The sequence below is a fragment of the Coregonus clupeaformis genome, chromosome 19 (genome assembly GCF_020615455.1).
Source record: "Coregonus clupeaformis isolate EN_2021a chromosome 19, ASM2061545v1, whole genome shotgun sequence".
NCBI classification, from domain to species: domain Eukaryota; kingdom Metazoa; phylum Chordata; class Actinopteri; order Salmoniformes; family Salmonidae; genus Coregonus; species Coregonus clupeaformis.
Window position 1 is genome coordinate 38,244,693 of NC_059210.1, and position 20,454 is coordinate 38,265,146.

The following is a 20,454-nucleotide window of genomic DNA, read 5'->3' on the forward strand; positions in this document are numbered from 1 at the left end:
AGCTTTGATTTGCACATTAGTAGGCCTATATGTTTCCTTCTACATCTTTATGATACATGTTTTGAAGCACTACTATACGGCGTCTTGTGGAATGAAAAACTTTGAGGTGCAATATCCAGCGCAAATCTCCATAATAGTAGTATGGTGGTCCTTTCTTGAAATTCTATTTCTACATTCGAAAGGGCCACAAAGCCCACGCGCATGCGTACATTCTAAATTACGATTTGCACAACTGTCTATCATCAAAGATGGCGGGAGCCTCCGACCCACTGGAGGACATGCTCTTCAATGAGGTAGACGAAAAAGCTGTAAGTGACTTAGTGGGCTCTTTGGAATCGCAACTTGTCAGCCAAAAGACTTCGCCCGCCACATATTCCAATATCAAGCGAGAAGGATCTACGGGGGCTGTCAGCCAGTTCTCAGGGAAACTGCGTGATCAAGTGGGGTCTCTGGAGCCGCCACAACAAGGACACCCAAAAGCGGTGTTAAACGCGGAACCCATCGCGAATCAGGCGATTTCCAATAAGATTATCACCACTTCTACCTCTTCCATCACTACTGGGGGTGTTCTACACGCTGGTACCAATCTACAAACATATGGAGCCGCATCTCAAACCATTTCCACCGCACCACCAGGATCAGTAACTTTGTCTGCTCAGCCGACTAGCTTCAACAGAGGGACTGTTTTGGGTCCTGCTGGCACATCGGTGGTGACTGCTCCCAACCCAAACATCACAACAACAACAACTATCAGGACTGCTTCACCTGGTTTACAGAGTTTTAACGGTAGCACTGTAGCTGTGAAGTTGGTCAACTCGCCAGCAGCTTCTGAAGTTGGGTCAGGCAGCAGCACTGTTATAAGTACTGTCAGTGCGGGCAACTCCAATATCATTGTGTCCATGACTTCACAGCCTCCTTCTCTGCCAAACTTTCCTGGACCTCAACAATCTGCAGTGGCTACTACTCCCACTATTGCATTGCAAAGACAGCCCAACCTCATGGCCATTGCCTCACAGAATGGAGTAATAGACCCCAAGGTTTCTGCAGTGGTCACACAGGGTGCAGGTTCCCTAGGGGCCACCACCACTCAGGTCATGAACCACAGTAACACTCTCATGCACACTAAAATGGTGGCACCCAACCAGCCAGTCTCTGCTGGCCAATCAATAATTCTTGGAGGGTCTCCCTCTCCTGTTGTTGTTAACTCACCAATAAGCCAGGCACAGAGTGTGGGGAGTCCCACTCTCACAGCTGGGGTGAAACCAACGGTTAATGGAGTTGGTCAACCCACAGTGACCATCGTGAGGCCGCCCGGTGCTCCTGTGATGGCCACCTCCGTACAGCAGCAGAGACCTGGGCTGTTGGCAAGTACCACGAGGACTGCTGCACCACAGCTGGCCATCAGACCACCACAGAAGACCACCATTCAGTTACCCCCTGGATTTACCATACCACCCGGTAAGGAACCCTACTGATGTTGTAGAGCCTTTAGAAACTAGGATATGACACCCTGGAATGTTTTGACCCATTAGTCATTCAATTAAGCATATTCATATAGTCTGTAGCCTATAGTCTAGTCTGTGCTATTCACTTTTGCTTAGGCCAAAAAACTCGCAAAAGAGCAACAAAAAAGTTGACCATTTAAAATGTCATATTGAGAAAGATGTGACCGGACTGTATTTGTCCCTCAGGTATGGTGCTGGTGCGTACGGACACGGGCCAGCTGGTGATGGTGCCTCAGCAGGTTCTAGCCCAGGCCCAGGCTAAGACCCAACAAGGCCAGGCTGCTGTCTCCAACATCTCCCCCCAGCCTGGAACCCCCACCGCTGGGGCCACCAGAGTCAGCACTCCCAGCCAGGTACTGTATGGAGGAATCAGGCTAGTTGTCTGGAGGTGGGCTGGAATGGATTATATCATATTAAACATGTTTGTCTGTCTTAATGGTGTCTGTCTGTCATGTAGTGTCCACATCCACAATCCTCTTGATTGGTCCAAGTAAAGTCTAACTGACTAAAAGTCATGCTGTTTGTTTGTGGGGTTGGCATAAGATCGATGCTGCTCAGGTCAGGAATATTCTGGGAGATGATGTTGTACATGATTGTAGAAGAGCTTGTCATCAGCATCCCAGTCTCGTGAGACCATAGATTCTTGTGCCTGTGGTTAGTAGTTGGGTCTTGGTGCAGCGTCTGCTGCGGCTGTAGAGTCCCATTCGTGAGAGGCGTTCTCTGCCATCTGTCGCAACTGAAGGTCTACCCGGATGTTGTAGGGGTGTCCTGCTGTTTCTTCCTCTTCACCCTATTCATTTCCCTCTAGTGTTGCACCAGTGTGGTTTCACTTTTAGGAAATCACAACAAGTTGACCATGTATCCCGGTACTAATGTCCGTAATGACTGCTTTTCTTCATCCAATGCCCCTCGGACCCCTTGCTCCCTCTGTTCTCTGCAGGCCCCTGGTACGCCCCAGGCTGTCCGTCTGGCATCCCCTTTCCAGGCAAGAATGGCGCAGTCCCCCTCTCCCTCTAGCCCTGCTATACAGGTGTGCACTTGTCTCCAATCAAGGCCCTCTGTCAGAAAACACACACCTAATTATAGTAGCTGCAAACTACATCCTCTTAGTAGATTGTAAATTAATTTGTATGAAAGACATTTGACATATTCCAGCCCTGTTTTTATTTGGTTGTTATTTTAGTTCTTTCATTTATGTCATGTTGTAATAATGGTTGTTTAGTCTCAACGGAGCTGTGTGTGTTGTGTTATAACGGTTGTTTTGTTTCCACTACTCTATAAAAATTGTAGTCATATTTCTGCCTGTTGTCATTCTCTCCAGAAGGCCATAACCATGGCTCCTGCGGGTGCGTCTGTGTCAGTGAAGATGACCACCCCTCAGAAGGCCCAGTCGGTGATCACGGGGGGCCAGGCCATGGTCAAGCCTGGTGCTGTACGGCCTACTATCACCCTGAACACTCCCGCAGCCAGTGCCTCCGCATCCCCTACCACAGGAACTGCACCAGTCTCCCAGGTTCGTCAGTTGTGTTACTTGTTTTTGTCAACAGTGGTACTTTGTTACTGACACTTTGCTAGACCTGAACAGTGCGGGGTTTACCAACTTTTTTGTAGCCTAATGTCCCCCTTGGGGAAAGTGTTGTTTACTGTAAAGTGTGTTGTGATTTTTAAATCCTCTTAAAAATAAAGTTTGATTTAATATAGTTTTATAATACCAGAGGTGGTGGTGACATGAGAAGCACATTTGAATGGAAAGTCTAATCATACTGAATGACCCATTCTCCTCTCTTACAGGAAATGCAAGAGAATGTGAAGAAGTGCAAGAACTTCCTGTCCACCCTGATCAAGCTGGCGTCCCACAACTCCCCCTCCCCTGACACATCCAAGAACGTCAAGACCCTGGTGCAGGATCTACTGGTGAGTCAAGACTCCTATAGAGGACTACTATAGTTGGAAATTCTCATGAGTAGATTACCTAGTCCTTGTATCATTAACACATGCCTTATGAATTACCTATTCATGTTTATAAATTAAAGTTATTATAAAGTGTTTAGTTATGTCGTTTTATTGTCAGCAGAAGTATAGGGAATGAAAAGGTCCATGACATTTCATTTTAAAGTGCTTTTCACACTTATCGTGCCCCTCTCTTTGATTAGGATGCTAAAATCGAGCCTGAGGAGTTCACCACGAGTCTGCAGGCTGAGCTGAAATCCTCTCCACAGCCGTACCTCATCCCCTTCCTCAAGGTTTGTTTTTTGTTTGTAACCCTTAACCCTCTGCCCCTATCATTCCTTCCCTTTTTTTTAGCTTATTGCTATGCAATTGAAATGCAATTACTAAAGTACTATGGATCAAGTTATTACAATGATGTTACTAGTGTAATTAGTGTTAATGCACAGGTATAAGAGCAACTTAATGTAAAGTGTTACACTAACTTTCATAGCAGACCTGTTGTGTAATTATACAAAATATAGACAGTAATTTGTTGACGACATTATCAATGTAACCCAGATGTGTTTCCCTCTGTACAGAAAAGCCTCCCTGCCCTGCGGCTGTCTCTTCTCAACAACCAGCAGTCTCTTCTGGCCTCCACCTCCGCTTCTGCCCTGGCCATCCCCTCCACCACCACCATCAGGGCCCGGCTCCCCACCACCGTCAGCCCCGCCACGGGCATCGTCAGGACACCTACTACTGCCCTGGTACGACCCTCCGGGACTTAGACACTGGAGAGAAGCGCTGCAGTTTCTAATGGTTCTTTCTATGATAGGCCTAGTAGAATTGATTTGAGGCCGTTCTAGGTTATGTCTCTCTATAATAGGCATAGAAGAACAGACATACACACACACACTTGAGGCCATTCTATGTTATTTTATATTAGTTGTGTTTTGTCTGTTATGTGCCACTTCGCTCAACTACTGTGAGTTCCATTTTCTGTCTTCATGTTCATGTTCTCTCTCCCCATTCTCTCTTCCAGGGTGTGAGAAGAGCAGGAGTCCAGGGAGTCCAGACCCGCATGCCCATGGTCATCAGTCAGACCATACGACCACAAGGTACTAGTACTGCATAGCATCCTCTCTCTCCCCCTATGCAGACAATGGACAAGCTCGATATGACGTCCCAGTGCTCTCCATCTGTGCTTTTACTATTGTTGAAGGGCAGAGTTTTTCCCCAGCGGACACTAGTTTTTCCTACCTGATTCAACCACTCAAGGCCTGGATTGTTATTAGGTGTCTCAGGCGTGATAATGTTGGGCTCTAACAAAATGTACCAGCAGGGGATGCCCCAGGACCGGAGTTGGAAACCCCTGGTTAAGAGCACTGCACAGAGGCCTATTTACTCACCATGCTATTGAACAGCTTGTAATGATATGTCTTGTTAATTTGTCAGGCGTAGTTACAAGAGGACCCGCTATTATCCCAGGCAGAAGTCCTGTGGGCATTGGTGCCCAGGCCTCTGCCAATCAGAAGAAGCTGAATGAGCCTGGAGGTGGGACGTTCAGGTACGTTATAAGGTGGCAGCTAGCCTAGCGATTAAGAGCCAGTAACTGAAAGGTCCCTGGTTCGAATCCCCGAGCCGACTAGGTGAAAAATCTGTCTGTGCCCTTGAGCAAGGCACTTAACCCTAATTGCTCCTGTAAATTGCTCTGAATAAGAACGCCTGCTAAATGACTAAAGTGTAAATGTAATATCCTGGTTGTCAGAGGAAAACTATTGTCTCATTGTGGGTATCTGACCCAATGTAAACCTATGTAAGGCTCTTGGCATTGTTAGGCTTACGGCGTTTTCACACATAGTTTTGAGCTATAGTAAAATTATTTGTTACATTGTATTTTTTTCATTTGGTCAGGTTGGTTTTACATTGCCAAATGTCAAACAAACAAAAATTCCTAAACAAAAATCAATTTATGATTATCATGAAGCATCACTTGTGTGTCCCAATCTTCATATTTCTTTCACTTTGGACTTCCATCAACATGCGGGAGGAAACGGCGCAATAGCCGCTCTAACTGCGACGGGAATAGGCTATATTCAGTAGTCTATATCCCCGGTATAGACCCTGTCTCCCCTAATCTTGGATGCGCTCATAAATGCGCTGCTACTCACAGAATGTTTCAGAGATATCAAGTTATGATGCTGCGTGTATTTCATCAAATGCTTGCAGTCAAACAACCAATAATACTGCTCGACTCTTGATTATTTTCCTGTGTTTGGTCCAGAATGTTCACACCTGCAGCGTACTGCACAACAGTGCGAATTGAATCGGACTGAGACCATCCTTTTTTTGCGAACCACCATGCGTTGTTTAATGCGCTTTCTAGTGTGGATAGTGTTCACACCACTCCAAACAAAACAAATTAATAGGGTAAATGCACCAGAGTTAGAAAAAGACTCTCCAAACCAGTTCGGTGTGAAAGCACCCTAAGATACTTTGATACTTTACCATTATGATGCATGTAAACAGATCAACCACAGGATGGCAGTATTTCACACATTTTGAGAAAACGTTAGAGTTCAGAAACATACTAAAGCTAAATAATCTCCCGTCCCTTCATATCCTCTGAGAAATTGACTTGAAATCGACATGGTGTAATTGACTAGGCAACCGCCAAACCATATTATACCATGTTATTTAGCTTTCTTTAATGAACCAGAAAATCAAGAGATTATCTGGCCAACACTATGATCTTCTGGGGCACCCCCCTGATCTGTGTGTACTGTATGTCTTTAGAGATGATGATGACATCAACGACGTGGCGTCCATGGCGGGGGTGAACCTGAACGAGGAAAACGCCCGCATCATGGCCACCAACTCTGAGCTGGTGGGCACCAAGATCCGCTCCTGTAAGGACGAGGCCTTCCTCCCGCCAGGCCTGCTGCACAGACGCATCATGGAGACTGGTAGGTCATACCAGATGAGAGGCACTTGTTCACTTACCTTCATGGATTTGAAAGGAAATTACTGGTGTAAGACACAAGCTGCTGAAAGTAGTGGAGCTCGGCCCTGATGTCTTGTCGATCGTCAGTAAATGACTGACCACACCTTGCCGTTCCACCCCAGATAATGGCACTGATTGGCTGTCCCAATATAGTGTGCCTTTAACCCCAGCTGATGTTTTTTCTCTCAGCCAAGAGGTTTGGGGTGACCGAGGTCCCAGCTGAGACCGTGAACTACATCTCCCATGCTACCCAGGCCAGGCTGAGATCCATGCTGGAGAAAGTGTCCACTATCGCCCAGCACCGCACCGACGGGGGCAAGGTAGGAGCAGGGAGAGTAGGGGTTGTCATGAACAGAAGTACATTAACAGTACATTAACAGTACATGAAAAACACACAAATAACGTATGAACAACAACATGAACAGTACACAAACTACATAAACACCATCCTTCCTGTCCCTTCCTTCTCTCTTTCACTCTCCCTCTCTCTTTCACTCTCCCTCTCTCTTTCACCCTCACTTTCCCTCTCTCTTTCACTCTCCCCCTCTCTTTCACTCTCCCCCTCTTTCACTCTCCCCCTCTCTTTCACTCTCCCTCTCCTGTCCTTTCCCCCTCTCTTTCACTCTCTCTTTCACTCTCCCTCTCTCCTGTCCCTTCCTTCTCTCTTTCACCCGCCCTCTCTCCTGTCCCTTTCTTTCTCTCTTTCACTCTCCCTCTCTCTTTCACTCTCCTTCTCTCTTTCACTCTCCTTCTCTCTTTCACTCTCCTTCGCTCTTTCACTCTCCCTCTCTCCTGTCCTTTCCTTCTCTCTTCAGGATGAGGAATGGTATGAGCCGTCGACAGACGTTAGGGCCCAGCTCCGCTTTTTTGAGCAGCTGGACAGAATGGAGAAACAGAGGAAGGACGAACAGGAGAGAGAGGTCCTACTCAAGGCTGCCAAGGTACCTACATAACAGAGTACAGTTCAGTAGAGACACAGACCACCACCTGACTACATACACACCGGATCTAGGTCATTATGTTATTACCACTTTACTGCATTACCCCCAAACACAAGTTGAACTGGAGAAGTGCCCGTTAATAGCTGCGCTATTTTGAGTTGATCAACAAAAGTGTGTGTGTGTGTGTGTGTGTGTGTACAGTTGAGTGTGTGTGTGTGTGCGTGTGTGCGTGCGTGTGTGTGTCCACCCCATGGGAAGGATGTGACACCTGAAAACAGAGGTAATTAGTGGCGTTTGAACAGAGCCCACATCTCCCTCTACAGACATCATAAGACCTCCACTGGGACGTACACACACACCACACACACACTCACACTCAAAGCTGAAGATTACTTGCACAGAATGTTTGTTAGCTAATTAGACTCTTAGGAAAAAAAGTGCTATCTCTTTGGCTGTCCCCATAGGAGAACCCTTTGAAGAACAATTTTTGGCTGCAGGTAGAACCCTTTTGGGTTCCAGGTAGAACCCTTTCTACATAGGGTTCTACATGGAACCCAAAAGAGTTCTAACTGGAACCAAAAAGGATTCTGGTATGGGGACAGCCGAATAACCCTTTTTTCTGAGAGTGTAGCAAACCAGTTTTAGTGGAATGATTCCAATAATTGTTAAATTTAACTGCCAATATGTCAACATTCCATACAACATCCACAGCCATACACTGGCTGAAATCAGTTGATGATAGGACTTAGACAAGTTGTAAATGCAACAAGTACTGATATTGAATCATATAATAACACTCACAGCTTCCCAAGAAAACAAAAAAATGTAGACATTGATGGTCTGTTTACATATTTTAGAGGCTATTTATACAGAAGGTTGGTATAAAACCTGTATGAACTGTATATTATGATAATGTTTTAAATAATTATATTACGCTTTCTGATATATCACATGCCTTACTTTTATTTGCCTTCATAAGTAAAAGCAGGAAGTGCATCACCTACGCCTCTGCTGCCATTCATTCCAATTAGGCTGGTTTGGATTTCTCCCTGACCACAATGACTGACATTATTATTCTGGAACTTTGAGGGTTTATGACATAGCCCCTTTAGTAATTTAATAGGATCTCTATGGTTATATTATAGTTACTATTATGAATTGTTGTTCATTCAGGCTGGATGTATCTTGTGGTTAAAGGGATAGTTCACCCAAATTATTCACCCAATGTTACATATTGGTTTCCTTACACTGTAATCAGTCTATGCACAAGGTATGACCGCAATCCATGCTTTGGTTTAGTTTCCACAGGGAAACTAAACTTGATTTAGTTTCCCTGGCACTGTTTCCACATGCTAACATTTTAGCATTTGTGGCACAAATTCCATTCAAGTCATCGGACCGATATTATTAGCATTTTTCAAGCATCATGTCCAAATAATCTGAAAGTATCTAAAATCAATTGTGAACCTCAATAAAGTTATAGATGATTTGAACATGACGCGCGAAAAATTCTAATATCGGCCCATGACTTGAATGGGATTTGTGCCACAAATGCTAAAACGTTAGCATGTGGAAACGGTGCCCTGGAAACTAAACCAAAGCATGGATTTATGTCAAACCTTATCCATAGACTGCTTACAGTGTAAGGAAACCAATGTGTCATTTTGTAATTTGGATGAACTATCCCTTTTAAATACAGTGCATTCGGAAAGTATTCAGACCCCTTCACTTTTTCCGCATTTTGTTACGTTACAGCCCTACACTAAAATTGATTAAATAAAAAGAAATCCTTTAAAATCTACACACAATACCCCATAATGACAAAGCGAAAACAGGTTTTTAGAAATGTTTGCCAATGTATTAAACATAAAACCAGATACCTTATTTACATAAGTATACAGACCCTTTGCTATGAGACTCGAAATTGAGCTCAGGTGCATCCTGTTTCCATTGATCATCCTTGAGATGTTTCTACAACTTGATTGGAGTCCACCTGTGGTAAATTCAATTGATTGGATATGATTTGAAAAGGCACACACCTGTCTATATAAGGCCCCACAGTTGACAGTGCATGTCAGAGCAAAACCAAAGCCATGAGGTCGAAGGAATTGTCCGTAGAGCTCTGAGACAGGATCGTGTCGAGGCACAGATCTGGGGAAGGGTACCAAAACATTTCTGCAGTATTGAAGGTCCCCAAGAACACAGTGGCCTCCATCATTCTTTAAATGGAAGAAGTTTGGAACCACCAAGACTCTTCCTAGAGCTCCACCCAGCCAAACTGAGCAATCTGGGGAGAAGCGCCTTGGTCAGTAAAAGGCACATGACAGCTAGCTTGGAGTTTGCCTAAAGGACTCTCAGACCATGAGAAACAAGATTCTATGGTCTGATGAAACCAAGATTGAACTCTTTGGCCTGAATGCCAAGCGTCATCTCTGGAGGAAACCTGGCACCATCCCTATGGTGAAGAATGGTGGTGGCAGCATCATGCTGTGGGGATGTTTTTCAGCGGCTGGGACTGGGAGACTAGTCAGGATCGAGGGAAAGATGAACGGAGTACAGAGAGATCCTTGATGAAAACCTGCTCCAGAACGCTCAGGACCTCCGACTGGGATGAAGGTTCACCTTCCAACAGGACAATGACCCTAAGCACACAGCCAAGACAACGCAGGAGTGGTTTTGGGACAAGTCTCAATGTCCTTGAGTGGCCCAGCCAGAGCCCAGACTTGAACCCGCTCGAACATCTCTGGAGAGACCTGAAAATAGCTGTGCAGCGACGCTCCCCATCCAACCTGACAGAGCTTGAGAGGATCTGCAGAGAAGAATGGGAGAAACTCCCCAAATACAGGTGTGCCAAGCTTGTAGCGTCATACCCAAGAAGACTCGAGGCTGTAATCACTGCCAAAGGTGCTTCAACAAAGTACTGAGTAAAGGGTCTGAATACTTAAGTAAATGTGATATTTCCGTTTTTAATCTTTAAGCTTGCTAAAATTTCAAAATAATAATGTTTTTCTTTGTCATTATGGGGTATTGTGTGCAGATTTATGAGGATTTAAAACAAATCCATTTTAGAATAAGGCTGTAACATAACGTGGAAAAAGTCAAGGGGTCTGAATACTTTCCAAATGCGCTGTAAATGTTTAATAAGCACTGGTTTCTGACTCTTATGTCAATAACATGTCTTAAGCAATCGTAACAGGGTATGCACCTTTTCTGTCTCTCCTTCCCTCTGACCTGTCTCTCTCTCTACTCTATAGAGTCGCGCCAGACAGGAGGACCCAGAACAAGCTCGGTTGAAGGCGAAAGCTAAGGAGGTAATTGCTTCATTTTTTTGTGTTTCCCTCCACATGCCAACACATATTATCAATATTCATGTACAATATAAAAAACGATGTAGTCCATTGTCAGCTACAGACTGGTATGCAAGAACTTCCCACCAAAATACACAAATTCTCCATATAGTCTATATAGACCTCTTACCTCCCCAACCATGCCACTATTTGAAGCTAGCTCTCCCCATATTATAGCTCTGCCTTGGGCTACACTGTCTGTCTTGACAGTGCCTCGCCACTACAACCCAGAGCGGGCCCCAAGACACTGAGGTCAGAGAGCATTATCCATAAAGATCAGGACAGGGGAGCTCAAGTCAGGACATGTTGAATGGTCCTGAAAGTTATAGTGCTGTGGTCAACAACCCTGGTCCTGGAGAGCTACAGGGCATGCAGGGTTTTGTTCAGCCCACCAGCTGATCAGTATTTTGATTAGCTCAATCACGTGTTCGTGCTGGGCTGGAACAAAGACGTACAAGCCCAGTCGCTCCCCAGGAGGAGGGTTGGCCACCCCTGGTTTAACGCCTAGTGGGCCAAAAACCAAAACACCTCTGGTTTGTATTATCTCTTTCTAATTGGGGACTAATTCAGACCTTGGACATCAGGTGAATGGACTCCCTGTCCAATCAATCAGTGACATCAATAAATCATTACTACTACCAGGTAGAAAGAAAACCATCAGTCCTTTGGCCCTCCAGGCCTCTGGCCTGTGTGATGGACTAGTTTCAGGATGTGCAGAGAGGCATAACCTGGTTCTGCCTCTACCATTTCATCACTCAGACAGACAGACAGGGACCTGACCTGAGGCAACGTTGGCTAGGCCTACAGAGCCCCACTCTGCCTTGTGACCTCATAATGCCTGAAGATACAATGCCCCTTTCACACACTCACGCTAGCCTGATTCAGGCCGTTGGCTTCTTGGCACTGTAACTTTCTCTATTCCAGCTTTTATGCTACCAATGATAGATCCTGTTCAGGGTGTAAATCAGACAGGAGAGTATAAATGTCTGTGTCTCTCTCTGTCTTTCAGATGCAGCAGGCAGAGCAGGCCCAGATCCGTCAGCGTGAAGCCAACCTCACTGCCCTGGCTGCCATCGGGCCCCGCAAGAAACGCAAGATGGACTCGCCAGGGAGCTCCACATCGGGCACAGAGGTAAGGGTGCTAAAATGTTGCATTATGAATATCCTAGTCATGTGTTTATATTCTAAGTTGACAGATATCCTCATTCCCCAATTACTTTCACCATCTGACTTTCCATCACATTTGAAGAAAACATTATTATTTTTTAAGTGGGGATAACTTCGCTCACTCTACACCTCTGTCATCAGTACACACAAACACATACACCCCACCCCTTTCTATCCAGCAGCGTGAATGTGACCAGAGTTGAGTGAAGGGGGTCAGCGTGTGCCTCTAGGCTTGTTGTGGGTGTCTGCACTGCTCTACCCACTCCAAGCCCCCCTCCTCTCACCCCCTGAGGGGAGCCATAGATTTCAGCTCTGCAGAAATAAGCCTGAGGGGGGAACACAGCCCGGGGCAGCTGCAGTATGGGCGCCTCAGTCACGCCACCTTCCACCCCCACCCACTTCCAGCCCAGAGGTCTCCCTCCAGCGATCCCAGACAAAGGGGGCTCTGTGCGGGGTGAGAGCCTGGTATTAGGAGAGGGAGGGAATGCAAGTGAGGGAACATTGTAGGGAAGGGGCGGGTGTAATCATGAACTTTGACAGATGCCTCAGCGTGAAAGGGATGGTGAATTGCTAAGCTATATGAACGGCTAGCAAGCTAGTCAGTCAATCAGTTGATAGGTTAGCCAGTTGGGGAGCTAGTCAGGAAGTTGGCTAGTCTTTCAAATCAGCGAGCTGAATTTGTTGCTAGCTTGTTTGTAAGATGGGTATGTTGGACTACAGTCATACAGTTAGTTGTTAGCTAGATAGCTGGATAGTTAGCAAGTCAACAAGGTAGTCCCTTATGGGCTGTTTATTTTCTACCGTAGCTAATAAGTTAGAAAAGCAGAAAGGTTGCCTGACTCCTTTGTTAGCCGTTCCTCATACATACCCAAACGGCCTGAGGGGCTCATGGCAGGCTGATGTGTCTATATCTCAAGCCTGATCACGCCTGCAGATGTGAGCTAAGGGGCCTGCTGGGGCTGCATGGGGATCCAACCTCAGGGCAGAGTAGTTACAAAGAAAGCTGCTCAGAGACGAGAAGACTACAAGATGAACAATTATTTGTAATGTGTTCCAAAAAAACCTGATGAAAGCTAAGGGCCGAAACACATTGGGTTTTATCAATAGTTTATCAACTTCCACTGCCCTCCAAGACTTGCTGAATTTCCTATTCACTTCAATGTGCTCCAGCTTCCCATGTGAAAGGGAGTTCCCTGAGCAGACCGATCACCGTTATATCACAAGAGGATCTTTGACCGATTTTAGTCAGAAGAGCAGTGATCTCGTGCTATCCATCATGCTTGATTGGAGTGGGTGATTGTAGCGTCTCGTTGGAGACTCCACTGGGTGTGTAACGTTGGGGGCGTTCATTGTGCCAGTATGGAGTACACACCCTTGGGCATAGGGTGTGTGCGTGTTTGTGTGCAGGAGGTTACCACGCCTGCAGGCGGTTAAGCTGTATAATGCTCTGATTGTGTTCCTGTATGGACCTGGAGCCTCATTCCTATCCTCTAGTGTCAGCTCTCTCCTCAGGCTCTCAGAACAGAGAAGTAGAATATACACTCAATTTATATAATAGGAACCACTATTGGCTCACAAAACAACCATTACATACAGTGCCTTCAGAAAGTATTCATACCCCTTGACTTATTCCAAATTTTGTTGTGTTACAGCCTGAATTCTAAATGGATGAAATATATTTTACACACAATACCTCATAATGACAAAGTAAAAATATGTTTTTAGAAATATTTGCAAATGTATTGAAAATGTAATACAGAAATATTGAATTTACAAAAGTATTCACACCCGAGTCAATACTTTGTAGAAGCACCTTTGGCCGATTACAGCTGAGAGTCTTTGGGTAAGTCTCTTAAGAGCTTTGCACACCTGGATTATACAGTATTTGCCCATCATTCTTTAAAAAATATATTCTGTCAAGTTGATTGTTGATCATTGCTAGACAGCCATTCTCAAGTCTTGCAATAGATCTTCAAGCAGATTTAAGTCAAAACTATAACTAGGCCACTCAGAAAGATTTAATGTTGTCTTGGTAAGCAACTCCAGTGTAGATTGGGCCTTGTGTTGTAGGTTATTATTCTCCCAGTGTCTGTTGGAAAGCAGACGGAGCCAGGTTTTCCTTTAGGATTTTGCCTGTGTTTATCGCTGTATTCCATTTATTTTTATCCTAAAAAACTCCCTAGTGACTAGTCCTTGCCGATGACAAGCATACCCATAACATGATGCAGCCACCACTATGCTTGAAAATATGAAGAGTGGTACTCTGTGATGTGTAGTGTTGGATTTGCCCCAAACATAACGCTTTGTGTTCAGGACAAAGTTTTTGCAGTATTACTTTAGTGCCTTGTTGCGAACAGGATGCATGTTTTGGAATATTTGTATTCTATAAAGAAGTCCTTCTTTTCACTCTGTCATTTAGGTTAGTATTGTGGAGTAACTACAATGTTGTTGATCCATCCTCAGTTTTCTCCTATCACAACCATTAAACTCTGTAACTGTTTTAAAGTCACCATTGCCCTCATGGTGAAATCACTGAGCAGTTTCCTTCCTCTCTGGCAACTGAGTTAGAAAGGATGTCTGTATCTTTTTTGTGACTGGGTGTATTGATACACCATCCAAAGCCTAATTAATAACCACCATGCTCAAAGGGATATTCAGCGTCTGCTTTTTTATGTCTGCCAATCGGTGCCTTTCTTTGTGAGGCATTTAAAAACCTCCCTGGTCTTTTTGGTTGAATCAGGGCTTGAAATTCACTACCTCACGACCTTACAGGTAACTGTATGTGTGGGGTACAGAGATGGGTTTAGTCATTCAAAAATCATATCACTATTATTGAACACTGAATGAGTCCATGCAACTTATTATGTGATTTGTTAAGTCCGCTTTTACTTATTTAGGCTTGCCATAAGAAAGGGGTTGAATACTTATTGACTCAAGACATTTCAACTTTACATTTGTTATTAATTTCTAAAATATTCTACAAACTAAATTCCACTTTGACATTATGGGTTATTGTGTGTAGGTCAGTGACACAAAATCTCATTTTAATCCATTTAAAATTCAGGCTGTAACAACAAAATGTGGAAAAAGTAAAGGGGTGTGAATACATTCTGAAGGCACTGTAAAACTGACATTTTGAAGTTTTTTCCCCCCTAGTGATTCTAAATAGTCCTAACCACTTATTTCACCATACACCACCACAGGGTTATTGGGTTAGGCACTGAGTTCACTAAGACGTACAATTTCCTCACCCAATCAAACAAGCCTCACGACATTTCAGGAGTATGCAAAACAATGCATCAATTCAAGCCACACCGTTTGATATCACATTGGTAATGGCTGTTTTCAAGTATTTTTTTAGGTGGTGTAGAATCTTGAAAGCTTTTTCAGCGTGTTGGAGCCGTAGGGTAAGGGTGTGACCGTTTCCCTCAGGCTGTGCACACACCTTGTATGAAACTGTGGTGATGCACGCACAAGCCTGGGCTGTGAGAGCTGAATTGACATTTCTCTAGTTAGTAAGACTGCATCGCTTGTTCCCTGCCTGCATTACTATTGCTTGAACCTACTTGTTTTAATACACATTGCCAACACAGATATTTTAAGTCACTTAAAACAACCCTAAATCACTTACTAGTAGATGTAACTTTTGTAATGTCGTCCCTTTGTCCTCAGGTTGCTTCGGGTTCAGGGGACGGCTCTTCCACAGCCGTCTCCTCCCGCCAACAGCTCCGTCAGCGGATCACGCGAGTCAACCTCAGGGACTTTATCTTCTGCCTGGAGCAGGAGAGGGCCACATCCAGGTCCTTACTGCTCTATAAGGCTCTCCTGAAGTAGTGAAGTCCCCCAGGGTTCAGTACTCAGTTAATTACACATTCTTACTGTTCTACACAGCTCTCCTGAAGTAATGGGGGTCCCACAAGGTTCAGTACTCAGCCCATTACAAATCCTTACTGTTCTTCACAGCTCTCCTAAAGTATGGCGTCCTACGGGGTTTAGTATTCAGCCGGCCCGTTACAAATCCATAAGGGTTCTTTACTCGACCCGATATAAATCCCTACTGTTCTACACAGCTCTCCTGAAGTAGGGCGTCCAACAGGGCTCTGTACTAGGCCCATAACACATTTGAGATAAGTAAAGTTTCCCCTTAGCCCCCATCTCTACACACGCCCTCATTCCCATACCACACTATCATATAGCCCCCCCATCTCTACACACACACACTCATTCCCATACCACACTATCATATAGCCCCCCCATCTCTACACACACACACTCATTCCCATACCACACTATCATATAGCCCCCCATCTCTACACACGCCCTCATTCCCATACCACACTATCATATAGCCCCCCCATCTCTACACACGCCCTCATTCCCATACCACACTATCATATAGCCCCCCCATCTCTACACACGCCCTCATTCCCATACCACACTATCATATAGCCCCCCTCTCTACACACGCCCTCATTCCCATACCACACTATCATATAGCCCCCCATCTCTACACACACACACTCATTCCCATACCACACTATCATATAGCCCCCCATCTCTACACACGCCCTCATTCCCATACCACACTATCATATAGCCCCCCCCATCTCTACACACGCCCTCATTCCCATACCACACTATCATATAGCCCCCCCATCTCTACACACACGCCCTCATTCCCATACCACACTATCATATAGCCCCCCCATCTCTACACACACACACTCATTCCCATACCACACTATCATATAGCCCCCCCATCTCTACACACGCCCTCATTCCCATACCACACTATCATATAGCCCCCCCCATCTCTACACACGCCCTCATTCCCATACCACACTATCATATAGCCCCCCCATCTCTACACACACACACACTCATTCCCATACCACACTATCATATAGCCCCCCCATCTCTACACACACACACTCATTCCCATACCACACTATCATATAGCCCCCCCATCTCTACACACGCCCTCATTCCCATACCACACTATCATATAGCCCCCCCATCTCTACACACGCCCTCATTCCCATACCACACTATCATATAGCCCCCCCATCTCTACACACACACCCTCATTCCCATACCACACTATCATATAGCCCCCCCATCTCTACACACGCCCTCATTCCCATACCACACTATCATATAGCCCCCCCATCTCTACACACACACTCATTCCCATACCACACTATCATATAGCCCCCCATCTCTACACACGCCCTCATTCCCATACCACACTATCATATAGCCCCCCATCTCTACACACGCCCTCATTCCCATACCACACTATCATATAGCCCCCCCATCTCTACACACACACCCTCATTCCCATACCACACTATCATATAGCCCCCCCATCTCTACACACACACCCTCATTCCCATACCACACTATCATATAGCCCCCCCATCTCTACACACACACACTCATTCCCATATTACACTATCATATATCACCCCTCGCATCTGATGCTAAGCAACCCCACGCCACCCTAACGTTGCTCCTAGATCATACTGCCCCTTAGGACAGGTACACTGCTGGCCACATCCTTGTTTTTACATCACGTCTAGTCTCATTCACTATCTGTGTGCTTTACAATGCTGAGAGCCTAGAAGCTGGCAGGCGGCCACTCAACGCTATTTAGATTTTTTGACCATGGCTCCTACTATGTACCTCAAGATGCCTTTTGAGTCTCTGTCCCAATCCATTGTGTCATTCTCAAACAACCTACAGTAGTAATATTTATGTCAGGGTCCTTGCTATTTTAGCCTAATGGCTCCTCACTAAGGATGTTACATCACATCGTATAGACTTGGACCAACAGGATTGTTTGGTCACCGTGGTCAGGATCTGTGCTCTCCAGGGGCCTTATTTATCAACTGGGCGTACATTTCTTACTAAATTCTGGCGTATGTGGAGATTGTAGGATTTATCAAACTGTCGCACGCAACATATACCCATGTTTTTATTGATAAATCAGAACCTAATTATATTTTTGGGCTTGGAACGAGCGCTACAACCTACAGCCTGGAAAACGCCTTTTATTCACCTTTTATGCTAACAAAAATGCCCTAATTTGCTGTATGATTTGGAAATGTTGGAACTGGGGCATGTCCATTTCTAAAAGAAAGCGGAATAGCAAATTTGATTGCATTTTTGTAGCGGTGTGGGCAGAATGTTTTAATCTTTTGCAGAGACTTTCAAAATAAAAATGCATCCTGCCTATAGCGATTGTCAAACACTGGTCGCGCATTCTGCAAGATTGATTATCTATTGAACAATTTAAAAGTAAATGTTGCCTACAGCCGACATTGTTGTTCAATATTTTGTTTATCAATGCATGATTGTGTTTATCTCCTGCCTTGGTATAGGCTCTGAGATTAAATAGGCTATTATGTCGCGCTTCTATCACACAGCAATACTGTACCCTACCCATACTGTCATAGGCTACTGGTCTATTTACTTTTGAGCATGGTTGGCAATTGAATGAGCAATGAATAAATGGTAGGCTAAAATATGTTGTGGAGCGGGAATAATCCAGTCATGTCAGAAAAAGAGAGACACACCCTGCAATATGATTGTGATTTAGGCCTATATAATAAAAGTCAAATAAATATATTAGGCGACATGCTGCTATGCGATCTTCTTACCAACGGCGAATGCATCTGTTTTATCATTAGGCCTACGTTTTAATGTTTTTATTAGCCTACCATTATTATAATTCCTGTGCATCAAACACATCCATTTCCCCCAAAAGAACAATCTTTGCTTGCAATACAGTTGATCAACCACTAGAAGTTGTGCGTACGCATGGTTTGAGATTTGCGTGGAGATGCGCACTTTCCCGTCAAGTTCAAAATTGATAAATACCAACCTTTGCGGGAAAACTGGCGCACGCAAGGTTTAGTCTTTTCTGTGTGCACACACCTTTGATAAATGAGGCCCCAGGTCAAAACCTACAAACACGGATCTGCATTATGTACATTTTCCCCCAACATATTGAAGAGGAAGGAACCATTTCAAAATCAAAGATAATGTTTGCATTTTATGTACTGGGCAAGTACTGAGTTTTGAAAGAACAACATATTGTAACATGTTTTAAAGGTAGACTCAGCAATATGACGGAGATGCAGAAAGTAAACCGCATAGTGGGTCAATTTCCGCAACAACTAAGAGCGTTGAAGCGTGAGGCTCAACTTCTCCACTGTTTTGGTCCCTCGGCTACCACGCTTTGAACAGCGTAAAGCGAACCCGTGCACATGCGCAGATACTGTATGACTGCATCTCGCTCATCTCAATATCTGCTGCTTGTGGCAACAAACCATACAGTGAATGTTGAAGAGAATCCTATTGTTTTGATAGTGGTCAGATAAATGGACCAGGAGTATTGTGATGCCTTCTATTAAAACACAACACGTATACATACTGTACATACTAGTTCCAGACCTGGGTCCAATACTTTCAAATACTTGAGCTGAGCTCGATTTAGATTACCTGGTACAATAGAACCTATGGAATAGTCCCATTAAATGCAAACACCAAGCTAAATCAAGCCCACCTTAATAACTAAAGTATTTGACCCAGGTTTGGCTAGTATACATGGTACTTTAGGGTTCATATTACGGTATTACTGAGCAGAATGTCTGGTAGTTATTATGGCAGAATAGTGAAACATCTTAAGATTTCTTTGTTTCATTTTTTTTATGTGTAAAAAAAAAAAAAAATCTGTGTGCCAACTCTGTTGATATTCTATTCTATGGTTCATGCATAAACTAATCTCTCCTATTGTAGACGTGAATCTAGATTAATTACCAGTAGCCATTTAAAGATATAAGTATCATTATTCAGATTCAACCTCATCACAGAACACAGGGAGCTGGCTCTCTTATGCACTCACTCAGGCTAATCAACAATGTTAATGAAATGAAGATGACAACTAACAATGCGGTCATGATATTGAGCACCATTCCTATATAGTTTTCTTCTCAAGACCTTAAATTCCATCCGGGACTTTCTATTCACATAAAAAGTCCATCACTTGCAGAAGTTGCAGCACCGCTCAACAAGATCTATTGAGTGATTGACTATTTTAATTCTGATGATCAACATCAAAATGTCAATCTGTTGCGGTGATCTGTCAAGTATTTTTTATAATGCTAATGGGATACTACTGCTTCCTTATTTTTTGGGGGTCGAAAGCCCATTTTTTCAGTTTCACTTGTCCATTAAAGGTTTTTAATGCTTTAAATGTATTTTTTACTGTAACATGCATTTGTTTTCTATAGTGCATAGTTCTAATTGATAAATGACATAAAGCTGTGGTGTATGTATATTCAAGTTTAGAGTCTGGGTCTTAAGCACCCAGCTACTGGATCATGTGTTGAAGGACACATTTCTGTGACTATTTATATTTCCTACTGTCTGTGCATTCAAACCTGACGCATTTCAGGTGATGCAATTTTAGTATTGTTTGTACCTTTGCAAAAAAACAATAATAAAGAAAGTGATTGAAAAGCACAACTAGACAGATTTCTGGATAAGAGCGTCTG

The 20,454-nt window shown here is 44.2% G+C and overlaps 1 protein-coding gene across 2 annotated transcripts; it reads left to right on the top strand.

Moving 5' to 3' along the window:
• Nucleotides 1-29: 29 nt before the first annotated feature.
• On the top strand, nt 30-20,422 carry LOC121532168 (transcription initiation factor TFIID subunit 4-like). 2 transcript variants are annotated; one of them, XM_041837927.2, is made up of 15 exons: nt 30-1,458; nt 1,692-1,858; nt 2,446-2,535; nt 2,827-3,018; nt 3,297-3,419; nt 3,659-3,748; nt 4,034-4,201; nt 4,477-4,552; nt 4,890-5,001; nt 6,231-6,400; nt 6,628-6,758; nt 7,254-7,379; nt 10,634-10,690; nt 11,736-11,858; nt 15,566-20,422. In XM_041837927.2, exons 1-15 carry the CDS (start codon nt 249-251, stop codon nt 15,725-15,727), a joined length of 2,997 nt encoding a protein of 998 aa, XP_041693861.1. In that variant the 5' UTR covers nt 30-248; the 3' UTR covers nt 15,728-20,422. The 2 variants fall into 2 exon arrangements, with proteins under 2 accessions (XP_041693861.1, XP_041693862.1); XM_041837928.2 differs by having other exon boundaries at nt 2,830-3,018.
• The last annotated feature ends 32 nt before the right edge of the window (nt 20,423-20,454 follow it).

What these genes read in the sequence shown, in the direction of transcription:
- LOC121532168 (XM_041837927.2), top strand. Translation starts at nt 249, where the DNA reads ATGGCGGGAGCCTCCGACCCACTGGAGGACATGCTCTTCAATGAGGTA. An exon ending in GAGTCAGCACTCCCAGCCAG is followed by an intron (nt 1,859 to 2,445) that starts GTACTGTATGGA and finishes TGTTCTCTGCAG; the next exon opens with GCCCCTGGTACGCCCCAGGC. An exon ending in GCTCCACATCGGGCACAGAG is followed by an intron (nt 11,859 to 15,565) that starts GTAAGGGTGCTA and finishes CTTTGTCCTCAG; the next exon opens with GTTGCTTCGGGTTCAGGGGA.